This window comes from Acinonyx jubatus, chromosome B4 (assembly GCF_027475565.1).
Source record: "Acinonyx jubatus isolate Ajub_Pintada_27869175 chromosome B4, VMU_Ajub_asm_v1.0, whole genome shotgun sequence".
In the NCBI taxonomy this organism is placed as follows: domain Eukaryota; kingdom Metazoa; phylum Chordata; class Mammalia; order Carnivora; family Felidae; genus Acinonyx; species Acinonyx jubatus.
In genome coordinates this window covers 127,252,648-127,266,902 of record NC_069387.1, presented here as the reverse complement: position 1 = coordinate 127,266,902, position 14,255 = coordinate 127,252,648, and the positions used below count along the sequence as shown (strand labels likewise).

General features: G+C 54.3%; 1 protein-coding gene across 1 annotated transcript; it reads right to left on the bottom strand.

The window, feature by feature from the left end:
* Window positions 1-2,324: 2,324 nt before the first annotated feature.
* HMOX1 (heme oxygenase 1) lies at window positions 2,325-9,877 on the bottom strand. The gene is made up of 5 exons (XM_027070891.2): window positions 9,738-9,877; window positions 8,151-8,271; window positions 5,455-5,946; window positions 3,995-4,094; window positions 2,325-2,983 (listed from the first exon to the last, which is right to left on the bottom strand). Exons 1-5 carry the CDS (start codon window positions 9,758-9,760, stop codon window positions 2,853-2,855), a joined length of 867 nt encoding a protein of 288 aa, XP_026926692.1. The 5' UTR covers window positions 9,761-9,877; the 3' UTR covers window positions 2,325-2,852.
* Window positions 9,878-14,255: the final 4,378 nt, after the last annotated feature.

The following is a 14,255-nucleotide window of genomic DNA, read 5'->3' as shown; positions in this document are numbered from 1 at the left end:
GACCGCTCTGCGCCCGCGAGCCCCACCTTCCGGACAGGCCGCTGGAGCGGATTGGCTACGGGGCCAGTGACGTCACGTCCCCGGCCTCCTTCCGGGCTCCATTTTGCTTGCCGGACAATTTGGCGCGAAACTTCTGATCCCGGAGGAAGCGGCGGCGCGGGGCGGGAGCCAAGATGGCGGAGCGGAGGTCTTCGCGCCGGCGGCGGCGGGCGCGGTGCGAGGGCTGCCTGTGGACACTCCTCAGGCCTTTTACAAGCCTCGTGAGACCACGTCCGCCTCCAGAGCCAGGGGCTGGGAGAAGTGGGGGTTCCGAAGCTGTCGGTCCCGCGCAAGCCCGCTCGCCCCCCGCGCCGGGCTCTCCCTGGCACACACCCTTCCAGACGGTGGGGATGAGTTAGAAATAAGTCGCCTCTGGATCCAGAATGGTCCCAGGGGTGTTTTCTTCGACCCAAAGGGTGATTTTTCTTTTTCCATCGTAGACGACTTTTCATGATTTGCCGGTGCTTAAAATTTGCGAAAGTTCACGACCCCAGATACCCAACCTCGCTTGGAAAACTGGGAAGATTTGGTAAAACTTGGCGTTCTCAAGCAGCAGCGAGGGCTGCATCATCTCTCTTCCCTTGTCTTCCGTTCCCACCCTCCACGATGAACCACGGCAAATGTTTCCTTCCCTTTGCCACAGGCATGTAAACCTATTTACTGGGGAGTGTAAAATACCAGTATTTTTACAGTGTATAACAAAATCAGACAAATCTGAAATTTGCTTTTCTTGTTAATACTTCCTGGCAGTCTCTCTGAGGACAGGATAGATTTATGTCATTCTATTACTTTTATTTTTTTAAGTAATCTCTACACATCCAACGTGGGGCTTGAACTCACGACTCCGAGATCAAGAGTTGCATGCTCTTCCAACTGAGGTGTCCCTGAACTCATTCTACTTAACAGCTCCTAATTCTCCATAGTATGCATAGAATACAGATTATTCAGCCCTTTTCCTGTGAGTAGAATCAAGACGGTTTGTTTCCCTGTCTTTCCCCTCCCTCTTTTCCCTTTTCACTACAAATAAGGAATATTGACGTCCCTTTCACAGAAAACTGGAAACGAGGCCTATGGTGGGAAGATCTACAGCCGCTATTTGAATGCCTACTCTTTGCAAACATGTCATCATAATCAGTGGCTCCTGGACCTGATTGCACTTTGGACTCTCTCAGCTTTTCACAAAACAGGATTCCAGAATCCTGCCCCAGGTTTCCAGAATCAGAACTTCTCAGGTGGGACCCAAGATCCCCTGGGGTGATTCTGACAGCACTGTCCACAGATGGGTGTTTAGACACCCCTGGCCCCTCCACCAGCTGCGGAAGGTAGTTGTATTACTTTCATTTTGCCAGTGAACAAAAGGAGGCCAAGTGCCTTGTCCAAGGTTCCAGACTTAGTGACAAAGCCAGGACAAAGTTCTCCAAACTCCCCAGTCATCACGTGCTAGTGGTATAAGGAAACACTTTGTCCCCTGCTTTCTCAACTACACCTTAAGCGAGGGCTTTTCACTTTCCCAAATCGGGAAGCTGCACTTTTAATATGTCAGTGGCTCTCATGACTTAGGGGGAAAAAAATCGGGGCTTTAGAGCTGGACAGACCTGGCTTAAATCCTTCCTGACCCCCAGAGCACCCTGCGCAGGTTTGCTGCGAGGATTAAACGAGATGACAGGTGGGGTGACACAAAAATCGCTTAGCCCAAATCACAAAACCCCGATCACCCTGCTTTCAAAATAGGAGATGACGTTGGGCGATGTTGACATTTTACACGCCTCTCGTTTGCTTCTCCAGACGGGCAGGTGATGTGGGTCTCACTGCATTCGTGTTGCAGATGACAGGACTGAGCCCCACAGAGGTTAATAACGAACGTCCACAGCCGCGCTCCATAGCAGTGTGACATCTCACTGTAGTCCCAAAGATTCGCTGTTACCGACTAGATAAATTTTATCCCATAAGCTGCTCATTGCCGCCTAACAGGGCAATGCCATCCTCAGTAAAGCAGTCCTGCATCCAAAAAGGTTCCGCACAAGGCTGCACACGCCCGCTGCCCAAAAGCTCGCCCCCCACATTCCCACACCGGGGACCAACATCCGAAACTGGTTCCTTCCACCCCCACCTTCGCCCCTTCTCCCCACCAGGCATTCAAGAAACAAGTGGGGGAAAGGTCAGTTCCCCAAGGGTAACAGCGCCCAAGAAAAACACTTCAAGTTACTATCAGGCAATGTAGTTTATTATCTCACACAAAAGTTAGCGACCAAGGCCACAGTGTCGTTAAACACCTCCCTCCCCACCCCCCACCCAAACTCGCCCCAACCCCGCTATAAAAACAGAACACAACAAAATACCACAGTTCACATTGAGCCAGGAACACAAGGTGGCTCTGACAAAAACAAGACAAACACAAGACACAACATCTTTGCACGTTGGTATAAAAATTGCCATGGCCCACGGGGCAAGCGGTCATGGCGTGTCAAGGAGACCGCGAACTCGGGGCATGGGGAGGTTCAAGACAGCTGCCACTTCTGGCCATGTCTTCTGGGCTCTGCTGCAGGAACGGGGGCTGCTGAGGGTCCAGGCAGGACCCCTCATCCCAGTTTGGAAGTGCAAGTCGTTGAGTTGGATGTGCTTTCGGCTGGGGAAGATGCCGCAGGCTCTTCCTCCCTTTTCAGAGAGAGAGGGACGCAGGGACAGGGCAGGCGGGGGGCCCAGACAGCCCCCCTTGCCTACAGTAAGGAAGCCAGCCAAGAGACGTGCCCTCTCCAGAAAGAGGGCCCTCGGTGGGACAGAGTTCACAGCCTGAGGGGCCAGCACCCTTGCAATCACATGACATAGAGCCCCACAGCAACCGTTGCCACCACAAAGCTGAGGGTGAGGACCCATCGGAGGAGGGGCGCCTGGGAGAGAAGGTTCGGCTGGGGCTTCCCTCTGGGAGTCTCCATGAGAGCAGCATCTGAGAGAGAGAAAGGGGGCAACGTCACCAACAGGTGGACACGGGTGGGAGTATGGGTGTCACAGAAAAACACAGCAAAAGGGTCTCGGCAGCCTCTAGTACAGTTCCTCCTCAGTGTCTGTTGGAGCAGAGAGCCCTCTGGCCACTGCTCGGTTATCTCCAAAGACGGGGGGCTTACTCCTTCTCCCAGCTGTCTGCTCTTCCATTTTCAGCCAGCCCGCATGGCGAGGACACATCCTCCAGGGGTACTCCGGGGAACCCCACTTTGAGAACTGCTGTGTTAGGGTAACGACCCCCCCCCTCCCCGCACACCAGCTAGCCAATCCCATCAGGACTGGCCTCACTCCCACGTGCCCAGGCGCAGTTCCACCAACAGAGGGCTCCACAGGGTCCTGGCACAGGTGGGAAAGCCACAGGGCAGGCGGGGTAGGCTGCTGGTGGCTCGAGGGGCAAGACCTACAGTAACCCGCCAAGCAGGGGGCTGGCCTTCACTTCTCTGTTCACCCCCGCCCCCAAAACCACAATCTTGCCCACACCCGTGTCGGGCTCGATGAGGGTACATTTCGTGGAGCACTTTGGTCTTTCTGGAAGTTTTCCAGATGTTCTCTCAGGACTGCCACGGAGGCACAGGAGGGGGGGACTAACACACAAGAAGACCGAGGGGTCCCGTGCCTCCCCGGGGTCCCACGGCAGGGTAACTGCTAGAACCACTTCCAGACACCCTGCCCCCCCATCAGGGGGTCTCCACTCAGAAACCATGAAAGGGGCGGGGGGAGGGGTGACAGTGAACGAGAACCAATCGACCGACCGCCCTTGATTTCAGAGATGGGGAAACAGGTGTGGAGAGGCTGCAGGGCTGGCCCCGAGCCCCACTGTGAAGGCTGCTGCCCTGTGCCTGCGCCCTACTTGTCACTCGGAACACTCGGAAGACGGGGCAGCCAAGCAGCGCCCGAGACACGCAGCTGGGCCCCGCGCCCCTCCCACAGCGGCCATCCCCGGGGGGACCCTCACCTCGCGCCCCGCTGCCGACCCGCCGGCGCAGCCCCGGTGCCTGCGAGGGGCTCTGGTCCTCGGCGTCCTGGCCCAGCAGCTCCTGCAGCTCCTCAAACAGCTAAGAGACAGAAGACACACAGCCCGTCTCAGTGACATCACAGGTGACAAGTACGTTAGAACCGCCTGCCTGCTCTTCCCCAAATGCTCCCCGGTAACCAGCATCCTGACATCACGGTTCACTGGGGCTGTTCGTGCCCTTGTCCCGTGTCCCTGGGCCAAGTCTTATTCCGCGAGCGGTACCCAGTGTATGTGGCTCCTGCAGCCCGCTGTCCTCACCCAGCCGCCCCCTGTGCCACTCAGCCTTGGTCCGTGTGTTTCGTGATGCTCACTAGCCAGGCTTTGCAGGGGAAGCGCCTGGACCGAGGCTGACCCAGAGGTCAGGCAGCAAGAGCCAGCCTTCCAGCGGCTCCAAAGCCCCTGGAGGGGTTTTTCTGAACCCCTCCGAAAGACACAGAGCCTTCTGGGAGGCTTGACCAGGTCCGTTTGCCCTTGTCATCGGTCAGGGGACTGCAAGGGAGGGACGGTGCTCCCCAACAGGTGCTGGGTGCCATGCTGGGAACCAAGGGGCCCAGGAAGGCATGAGCTAAGACCCCAGTCCCCACAGCGCCCCCAGGAGGAGGGGAGAGCTATAGGATTCTACGACATCCGGGTTAGAAGGAACCTCACCCTGAGCTCCGCCCAGCCATCCTTCAAGGTCTTGCTCAAAGCCCACACTCCCCTTGGGTTTGAGGCAATGCTAGAAACTTGCATCCTGCCTTGCCGGCCACACCTGTGACCCCTGCAATGCCAACCCGGCCACACACAAGTCTATGTTGTTGCACGGTGTTGCCACAGAGTGCTACAACTGTGCCTCTCACACCCTGAGAGACCACGAACCAACCGTGAGAAGGCTGGCCCTGTGCCAGGTCCTGCCATTGGGACTTGATTGGTATAAACTCACTTGACTCTCACAACAACTCTTAAGAGGCAGGCGCTGTTACATCCTCGTTTTACAGATGGGGAAACTGAGGTAAGATCACCCAGCTAGTGGGGCGCCTGTGTGGACAGTCAGTTAAGCGTCCGACTTCAGCTCAGGTCAAGATCTCGCAGCTCACAGGTTCGAGCCCCCCATCGGGCTCTATGCTGACAGCTCAGAGCCTGGAGCCTGCTTTGGATTCTGTGTCTCCCTCTCTCTCTCTCTGCCTCTGCCCCTCCCCTGCTTGTGTTCTCCCGCTCTCTCCTCTCTCTCTCAAAAATAAATAAATAAAAACATTAAAAAAAAGATCACCTGGCTAGGAAGTGGCAGAACTAGGAGCCTGACTCCCTAACCATGCCTTTAACCATGACCCACAGCCCACGCCCCCTGTGTAGGAGCGATGTCCCCACAGGAGCAGCGAGGGGAGACAGTGGCCACCCTGGGCTGCCAGCCAGCTCCTCACCTGAATGTTGAGCAGGAACGCAGCCTTGGCCTCTTCGATGACCCTCTGCCTGACCTCAGGGGTCATCTCCAGAGTGTTCATGCGGGAGCGGTACAGCTGCTTGAACTTGGTGGCGCTGGCGACGTTGGGGAAGGTGAAGAAGTCCACACCCTCCCCGGAGCTGGGCAGGTCCAGGGCCTTCTGAGCAATCTTCTTGAGGACCTGGCCCCCAGACAGATCGCCGAGGTAGCGGGTGTAGGCGTGGGCCACCAGCAGCTCTGGCTCCTTGCGCCCCACCTCGTGGAGCCGCCGCACGTAGCGCCTGGTGGCCTGCGTGTAGGGGATGGCGTCCTCCCAGCGGGGCCCGTACCAGAAGGCCATGTCCCGCTCCAGGGCGGCCCTGCGGTGCAGCTCTTCGGGGAAGTAGAGGGGGGCATAGACGGGGTTCTCTTTGTTGCGCTCGATCTCTTCCTCCAGAGCCACGTAGATGTGGTACAGGGAGGCCATCACCAGCTGAAACCGGAGCGAGCAGGTGAGGCTGCCAGCCTCGCGGAAGAACCCCATCCGGCCCCTCCCCCCACCGCCCCGGGGAGATCCTCACGACCTCCCCAGGCTGGGCTCCCACCTCTTGCTGCCCCCTCCACCCCACAAATCCTCTCTACACAGCAGCCCGAGAATTCGATCATGCACCTGCTGAGCCTAAACCCTTTTATTCCATGGGATGAACACGCAGCCTAACTTAGTCCCTATGAACAGAGGAGCTGCTGTCCCCACTTTACAGAAAGGGAAACGGAGGCTCAGAGAGGGGAGGAAACCGAGGTCTCACAGCTAGTAAGAGATGAAACTGAAGTCAGGCCCAGGCGTTGCTAGGGAACCAGCACAGCCCTAGAGCAAGGGAGGACCTGAATGAAAGTGCTTACTGGAGACTCAGGCGCCTGTGGACTTTGACCTCTGGGTAACTATCTGATTCTCCCTGGAAACGCACTCCGAACCCCACACCTCTAGATGTTGGTCTAGTCTAGGGGGACCGGCCCGCTCCACCTTGGCTTGGGGAACTGCCATTACACGTTAATACTCTAAGTTTGAGTCTGAAGGAGAACAAAGATGTTCTGGTTGACGTTTCCAAGTTATTTGTAAGCCGCAAACCTTCATGGCAGCCTCCTTTCTCAACAGGGCAGAAATCCAGGCAGCTTTCTGATACAAAGCAGCCTGGGCTGTCGAGTGTGACCGACCTGGTTCTAACCTCTGCTCGGCAGGTCCTCAGCTGTGTGACCTTGGGTAAGCCGCTCGCCCTCTCTTGGCGATTTGAGGTCTGAGTGACTGTCAGGTCAAGCCTTGGTCCCCTCCCCTGCCAAAGGGGACAAGCATGTACTAAAGGGGACTCATGGGAGAGTCCAGCAGGGTGACACAGGTAAAGTACTAGGCACAGCCTGGCCCTTGGCCCTCGGTTAAGAGGCTGTGGTGATAAACGTCACCGCCATCAGCATCACCTCCGCGAGCATGGGTTATCTCATGGATCTTTGTGCCCACTTTGAACTCAGAGGCTCAGACGCAAGATCCAAAGTCCCAGTGGTTGGCTATGGGATACTCCAGCAGTCACCTCCGCGGCTCCCGCTGTCCCCAGCTACAGTACACCAACTGGGTGTGTGTCACGCCTCCTGGAACTGCATGTCACATGTCACTGCAGCATCTCTTGGGCTGGAAGCGGGGGAGGGTGCCGATTGCAAAAGGGCGGGGTGTCAGGAGCAGGGGGGATACACCTGCTCGACCCCCTCTGTTCAAGCTGAATAAGTCTTTCCTCACGATGAGGTCTGACCACCAGACACCCACCTGACCCTTGGAGTGCTTGCCTTTTATTCGCATGAATTCCACAGCGGTGCTGGGAAAATCAGTGCCTCACGTGAAGCGGGTGCTTAAGAAGAAGACTCTGTGTTGAGGGGGCACCTGGGTGGCTCAGTCGGTTAAGCGTCCGACTTCAGCTCGGGTCGTGATCTCACAGTCCGTGAGTTCGAGCCCCGCGTCGGGCTCTGTGCTGACAGCTCAGAGCCTGGAGCCTGCTTCGGATTCTGTGTCTCCCTCTCTCTCTACCCCTCGCCTGCTCACACTCTGTCCCTCTCTCTCAAAAATAAATGAACATTAAAAAAAAAAAGAAGACAGTGTTGAAACCCCACTTCATAGAGGAGGTCCCCACAATCTTACCGTTAGGAAATGGTCGTGGTCGGGCTCAAACCCGTGCTGCCCCTTGCCTTCAGAGGCAGCTCAGAATTACGTCACGAGCGCAAGGTCTGAAGTGCGACCAAGCCTTGGTTTGATTTCAGCCTTTCCCGTTTACTTACTGGCTGTGTGACCTTCTGTTAGCTACTTCACCTCTCTGAACCTTCCCTTCCTCATCTTCCTTACCCAGAGGGGAGGCACAGAATAAGAAACTGTAAAATGCCCAGCACAGAGGAGGCACTCAGTTGATGGCACTAGGGCCCCTGCCCCTCCACAGCACTACCGTCACAGGTTGGAAATTTGCTGTGTGACCTTGTGCAGGTCACTTCCCCTCTTTAAGCCTCAGTGGTATCATCTGCAAAATGATTCCCTTGAACACGCCCATCTGGTCCCTCGGCATCCCTGGGCCGAATTTCCACTTAAACCACTGGCCTGGGTGCCTTGGACACACACACACCCCTGTCATACCCTCCACCAGGGCTGGTCCCCACCAGGCCACATACCTTAAATCCTTTCCGGGTCACCTGGCCCTTCTGAAAGTTTTTCATGAACTCGGCATTCTCTGCCTGGACGTGCACCTCCTTGGTGGCCTCCTTCAGGGCCTCTGACAAATCCTGGGGCATGCTGCAGAGGGGAGGGGGGAGGGAGGGAGAGAGGGGGAGGGTGAATAAGAGTGGCTCTGAGCAGGGTTCATCCCCACGCTGAGCTTCTGAGCCTGCCATCTGCCTCTCAGCAGGCCTCAGAGAGCGATCAGAGTCCTCTGCAGAAATCGCTCCAACCTGCCATCTAATACATAGGCCACCTTCCTTCCCAACTGCCTTCCAACACGGCCCCATCAACACGCTTCAGGTCCTACAACCGACTGGGAAACCCTGATACCAAGTTATTGGCGAAAAGTGAGGGGTGCGGTTTGCAATGCCCGGGGAGAAGTAGCCCCCGAAAATATGAACATTCATATTCTACATCATCACTGCTGGCATTGGCTTTGGACCCAAGATTTAATTCAATTGTTTTGTTGACGTTTCAGGTACAAATCTCTTAAAATGTTACGCGCATCAAAAAAAAAAAAAAAATGGGACGCCTGGGTGGCTCAGTCGGTTAGGCGTCCGACTTCGGCTCAGGTCATGATCTCACGGTCCGTGAGTTCGAGCCCCGCATCGGGCTCTGTGCTGACAGCTCAGAGCCTGGAGCCCACTTCAGATTCTGTGTCTCCCTCTCTCTCTGCCCCTCCCCTGTTCATACTCTGTCTCTGTCTGTCTCAAAAATAAATAAACGTTAAAAAAAAATTTTTTTTAAATAATAAAAAATAAATGTTACGCGCATTATAAAAGTGCTTGGTTTAAAAAGCCTGTGAAACTCTGCGTTACTCAAAAGAATCCCTTTCTGGGAGTATTTCTGCCATATGTCTGTATCCACTTCCCGCAGAACTGTCATGTCTCCTTTCTCTCCCGCACCCCCCCTTCCAGAAACATCACCCCCTGTTCTGTACATGTTCATTGAACTCCTGGGAGAAGGGAAGGAGCCAGACTGGGAGGCGGACAGACGGTGGTTCAAATCCCAGCTCAGACACCTGCTAGCCAAGGGGACCTTGGGCTTGTTGCCTCCCTGGTCTGTGAAGTCCTCATCTGTAAAATGGGGCCAGGAAAGCCACAGTGGTGTTTTCCTTCAAGTGCCGGACAACTAGTAAGACAAGGACATGGCCACCAGGGGGCTCTGGTAAGAGAACCAGCCACTGTCACCCAGCCTGGGCAGCCCCAGGGATCCTAGATTTAAGCAGAGAGCACCTCCAAGGTCATTCAAAAGTCCAATACAAAAAAAAGAGAAAAAAAAGTTTGGATACCATAGGGTCACACCCATCTGGTCCCCCAGCCCGGGCCGGGGAGCCAGCCAGGTAAGCCACCTTTTATCCCTCTAACTGGCCCACCGGACGAGACTGAAACCCAGCTTCTCCTTAACGGGAAACCTAAGAGAGTGAGCGATGTGGCTTCCCGGCTCTGTCTCGGGGAGGGACTGGAGACCAGAGCTGGGCGGCAGGGCAGGGGCTGCCCGCCGGGGAGAGGCCGGTCCCCCGCCCCGCGCCCCTCACTTGCCTGTCGGGCTGCGGGCGCTCCATCCGGCCGGCGCTCGGTGCTGGCTGCGGTGCTGGGTGCTGGGTGCTGGCTCCGACGTCTCGGGACGCGCGGGAGGAGTGGCGAAGGCGACTGTGCCGAGGGCGACTGTGCCGAGCCGCGCCGCGCCGTCCATTTATCGCCCGGACGGGTCACGTGGCGGCCAGCAGCTGATCCCCACATTCGGCCCGACGTTGCAACACCCGCGCCGCGCCCGCCCCAGGCCAGCGGGGGTGGAGGGGGAGCGGTCATATGACCCTCGGAAAACAAAGCAATTTAAAACAGGACGCTTAAAAAAAAAAAAAAAAAAAAAGGCAACAATGTCTGGAAATTTGAGCAACTGTGTGATTTTGTCCCTTTCAGAGGCACCCCCATGCCAGGATGGGACTTGTGCTCCCCAGGAATCTGAAAGAGCCAGAAAGCTCGGGGGCTTGAGTCTCAGAGCAGGAGGCGGCGGGCCACAGTCCCAGACCCTGCCGGCAGAGCCCTAAATGTCACCTCCTCAGGGGACTCTCAGCTGACAACCTCCCTCATTCTCACTTTACATGTACATTTAGGGCCTTTTTAATTTTTTTAAGCACCTATTAAGTGCTAGAGACTGTACTGATTTTATAGTTCATCGCCACAACTATTCTGTGGGGTAGACCACTACCATTTTACAGACGGGGAAACTGAGGCTGGGGATTGGGGGGCGGGGGGGATGAAGTGGCGTGCCCCGGGTCACACATAAAGCAGGAAACTGGGACCCAAACCTGGGAGTGAGTCTGAGTCTGCCCTCCCCCTCCAGGCTGTCCTAACACTTGGTACACAACTTGAGAGCAATGTCTGTCACAAAGCTATCTTCCTGCTGGCATGCGTAGGGCACTCTTCCATGGCTCGTCACAGCTGACTCATCTTGGAACAGAGCTGTTCCCTATCTGATCTACTATTGAATTAGTTCTTTTTTAAATTTTCTTTTTTTTTTTTTTGAACGTTTATTTATTTTTGGGACAGAGAGAGACAGAGCATGAACAGGGGAGGGGCAGAGAGAGAGAGAGACACAGAATTGGAAACAGGCTCCAGGCTCTGAGCCATCAGCCCAGAGCCCGACGCGGGGCTCAAACTCACAGACCGCAAGATCGTGACCTGGCTGAAGTCGGACGCTTAACCGACTGCGCCACCCAGGCGCCCCAACTATTGAATTAGTTCTGCATGAGATTGATCACTTAGGACACTGGGTAAGCCCAGGTGACAAAACTGAATAGTTCCCGAAGTGCCGTCCAGTGCCACAATTCTGGACTCTAAGTTTAAAAACAAAAACACAGGGGCGCCTGGGTGGCTCAGTCGGTTAAGCGTCTGACTCTTGATCTCAGCTCAGGTCTTGATCTCAGGGTCCAAGCCCCGCATTGGGCTCTGTGCTGGATGTGAAGCCTACTTCAAAACAAAGCAAACAAAAAACATAAAACAAATCATAAAAACATAACTTTGGCTCGGTACAAGTATGTTGTTTGGAAACAGAGGTAGCAAATGCCCAAGTCTGAAAAAAATGCAAGTACAGGCTTGAGGATGGCCTGTCAAGCATGGATTTCCCAGCTGGAGGACTGTGGTAGCTGAGGCCTGAGGTCCCTTCCGTCTGTGCATGTCTAGAAAGCTCTGCTGCTTGGAGCCCGTCTGCAAGTCCCAGGCAGGGACAGGTGGGCAATGGGTCCATCTAATCCGCGCTCAGAGTTCTGGCCCATGAGCCACCCTCTTCCAGGGTCACTCATCTGAGTTTCAGTCACCAAATCAATCCTGAGATCTGGGGGTTGCTGAGCCTTCTAGATAGAGGGGCTTTGCCAAGGAGTTCGGTCCTTTGTATAAACCATATAACCACCTCTGCTTTTATGAACAAGGTTTACAATACGAACAGCTAATATTCACCGAGCACTTCCTGTGCACCAGCTACTATATAAACACATGCATCAGCTCATTTAATCCTCACAATTACTCTATAAGTTTGGCATTATTATGCCCATTTTACAAATGAGAAAACTGAGGCACAGAGGTTAAGATAAGGACTTGAACTGAGGCAGCCTGGGACAAAGATTTCAAAACGTCCAGGTGGGATGTCATCTCCCAGAGGTGACGAGACTCACAGAGGTCAGAACTAGAACGGGAGCCGCTAGAACATTAAAAAAAAAAAAAGTTGCCAAGAACTTGCTAGAAATTAGGGCTACTAGAAACCAATGACCTCATTAAAATGCAAGTTCCTGGAGGGCAGGGTGTTTGCTTTGTTTTGTTAATCCTGGAGTCTGGTACAATGCCTGGCAGGTAGCAGACAATCTACACTGATTGATTGGAATGAATTAATAGATAGGCCACAAGATCTCTTACCACGAAACGTGATGTTATTGGTAGGCTGCCGGAAAGGGCTGGAATCAAACTACAAACTGCAATCGTAGCCAGGCTTTACAGAGCACTTACAGAGACCTTATGGGCAGGATCTCATTGAGTCCTGACATCAGCCCTCCAGCTTATTGTCATTTTCATCTCCATTTTGTCCCCGTAATCACTAAGGCACAGAGAGGTTAATAGTGTTTGCAAGTCACATAGCCAGAGACAGCAGAGCCAGGATTCAAACCACGGTGCTTTGAAGCTGGAGCCAGTGTTCCTAAGCCTCTCACCACATGCCCTGTCATAGAGGGGCCCATCTGAGCCCCAGCAATTTAGGGGATGAGCCTGTCAAGATCTGAAAGCTTCCCATCAGCACACCCAGAGCCTGTCCATTCGGGAATCCCGGAAAGTAATGCTCGTGTGATCGGATTCTTTCTTATTTCACCTGGGGGAGCAGAGGCCCCAAGTGGGGACTGACTTGTCCAGACTGCACCCGTAGGACACAGAGCCTTCAGTGACCACAGGTTGCTGGTTCTCTGTCCAGGCTTGCTCTTCATCCTGCCTGCTGCCCCAGGGAGCCTCAGACTTGTCCAAAACAGACCCCACACCCAGACAACCCCGGGGACAATCCAGGTCAGAGCTGATCTGGCTCTCTCCTCTGTCCCAGTATAGAGCTGGGGGTTCTTCTACATGCTGATTCAGCTTCCTGACTTTCCCTTCCCTGTCCTCAAGCAATTAGGATGATCCAAATGGTATTCTTTCTCCTCCTGTAGTAAACTCAATAATGTCCCCCCTCCCTGGATGTCCGTATCCTACTCCCCAGAACGTCCGAATATGTTACAATACAGGGTGGAAAGGATTTTGCAGATGTGGTTACTTTAAGGATCTTGAGACAGGGAGATTATCCTTGTGGGCCTAATGTAATCACAAAAATCCTGATGAGGGAGGCTGCGGGGTTACAGGTACAGAAAGTGATGTGATGAGAGAAACAGGACACCGAGACTGGGAGATGCTTGTGTTGAAAATAGAGTCAGGGGCCATGAGCCAAGGTAAGCAGGAGTCTCTAGAAGCTGGAAAAGGTGAGGAAGTGTATCCTCACAAGTCCAGAAGAAGCACAGACCAGACCCGCTGGTCCATTTTAGAACTTCCGACCCCCAGATGTCTAGAGAATAAACATACATCATTTTTGTTGCTGTTGTTTTAAAGTTTATTTATTTTGAGTGAGAGAGAGAAAATCCCAAGCAGGCTCCGCGCTGTCAGCGCAGAGCCCGACGCGGGGCTCGAAACCACAACCCGTGAGATCGTGACCTGAGCTGACATCAGGAGTCGGACACTTAACGGATTGAGCCACCCAGGAGCCCCTAAATGTGCATCGCTTTAAGCCACTATGTTTGCGATATTTGTTACAACAGGAAAGGAGGACGCGCCCCCTCCAAGCCTGTCTTCCTTATACCAGGAACAGAGAGCCTCAGCTTTGGGAAGCAGGAGACAGATGGAGAGAGAGATCCTGCGGGTCCTCCCTCAACTGCTCCCTTCTGTCATCTCTCAGCATAACGAATGGCCGCCATGAAAGCTTTATTCCGTTAGAGAACCCACCACCTTTTCTCTGAGCCTTTCTTTCAGGGTCAAATGCTTGAGCCTCTGGTTTGGACCCGATTCGTAGGAGGGCTAGAGAGGCTCGAAGCCCACCTTGATAGGGCATGCGCGCTCAGGATCCTAACTGGAAGAAGTCTGGGACGAAGGGAAAATGATCCAGAAGGGGGGCCAGGGGGCACAGAAGACAAATGTGGGCGGAAAGAAATACTGAGGCCTCCCTTGAGCCTAGCATTCTTCCAAGCCTGGTTTCCCTTTTCACTGTGGGCATCTCTCTCTCTCCCTCTCTCTCTCTGTAGTGGGTGGAATCACAGCCCCCCAGAGATGCACAGAGACCCCGAACCTGGGACTCTGTTATGTTACCATTGCCCTGTGCGTATGTAATGAAGGTTACAGACTTCCAGGTAGGGCGATCCTGCTGGATTCTCGGGCAGGCCTAATCTAATCTAACAGGAACCCTGGAAGTTGAGAGCTTTCCCTGGCTGGAGCAGAAGAAATGGCAGGAGAAATCTGATGAAGGGTCAGCAGGACTCCGGGATTGCGATGTTCAATCAA

Coding starts and splice junctions, on each gene's coding strand:
- HMOX1 (XM_027070891.2), bottom strand. CDS start 9,760: ATGGAGCGCCCGCAGCCCGACAG. Junction 4,095..5,454: donor CGTTCCTGCTCAACATTCAG/GTGAGGAGCTGG, acceptor TCTGTCTCTTAG/CTGTTTGAGGAGCTGCAGGA. Junction 2,984..3,994: donor GGTCGGCAGCGGGGCGCGAG/GTGAGGGTCCCC, acceptor TCTCTCTCTCAG/ATGCTGCTCTCATGGAGACT.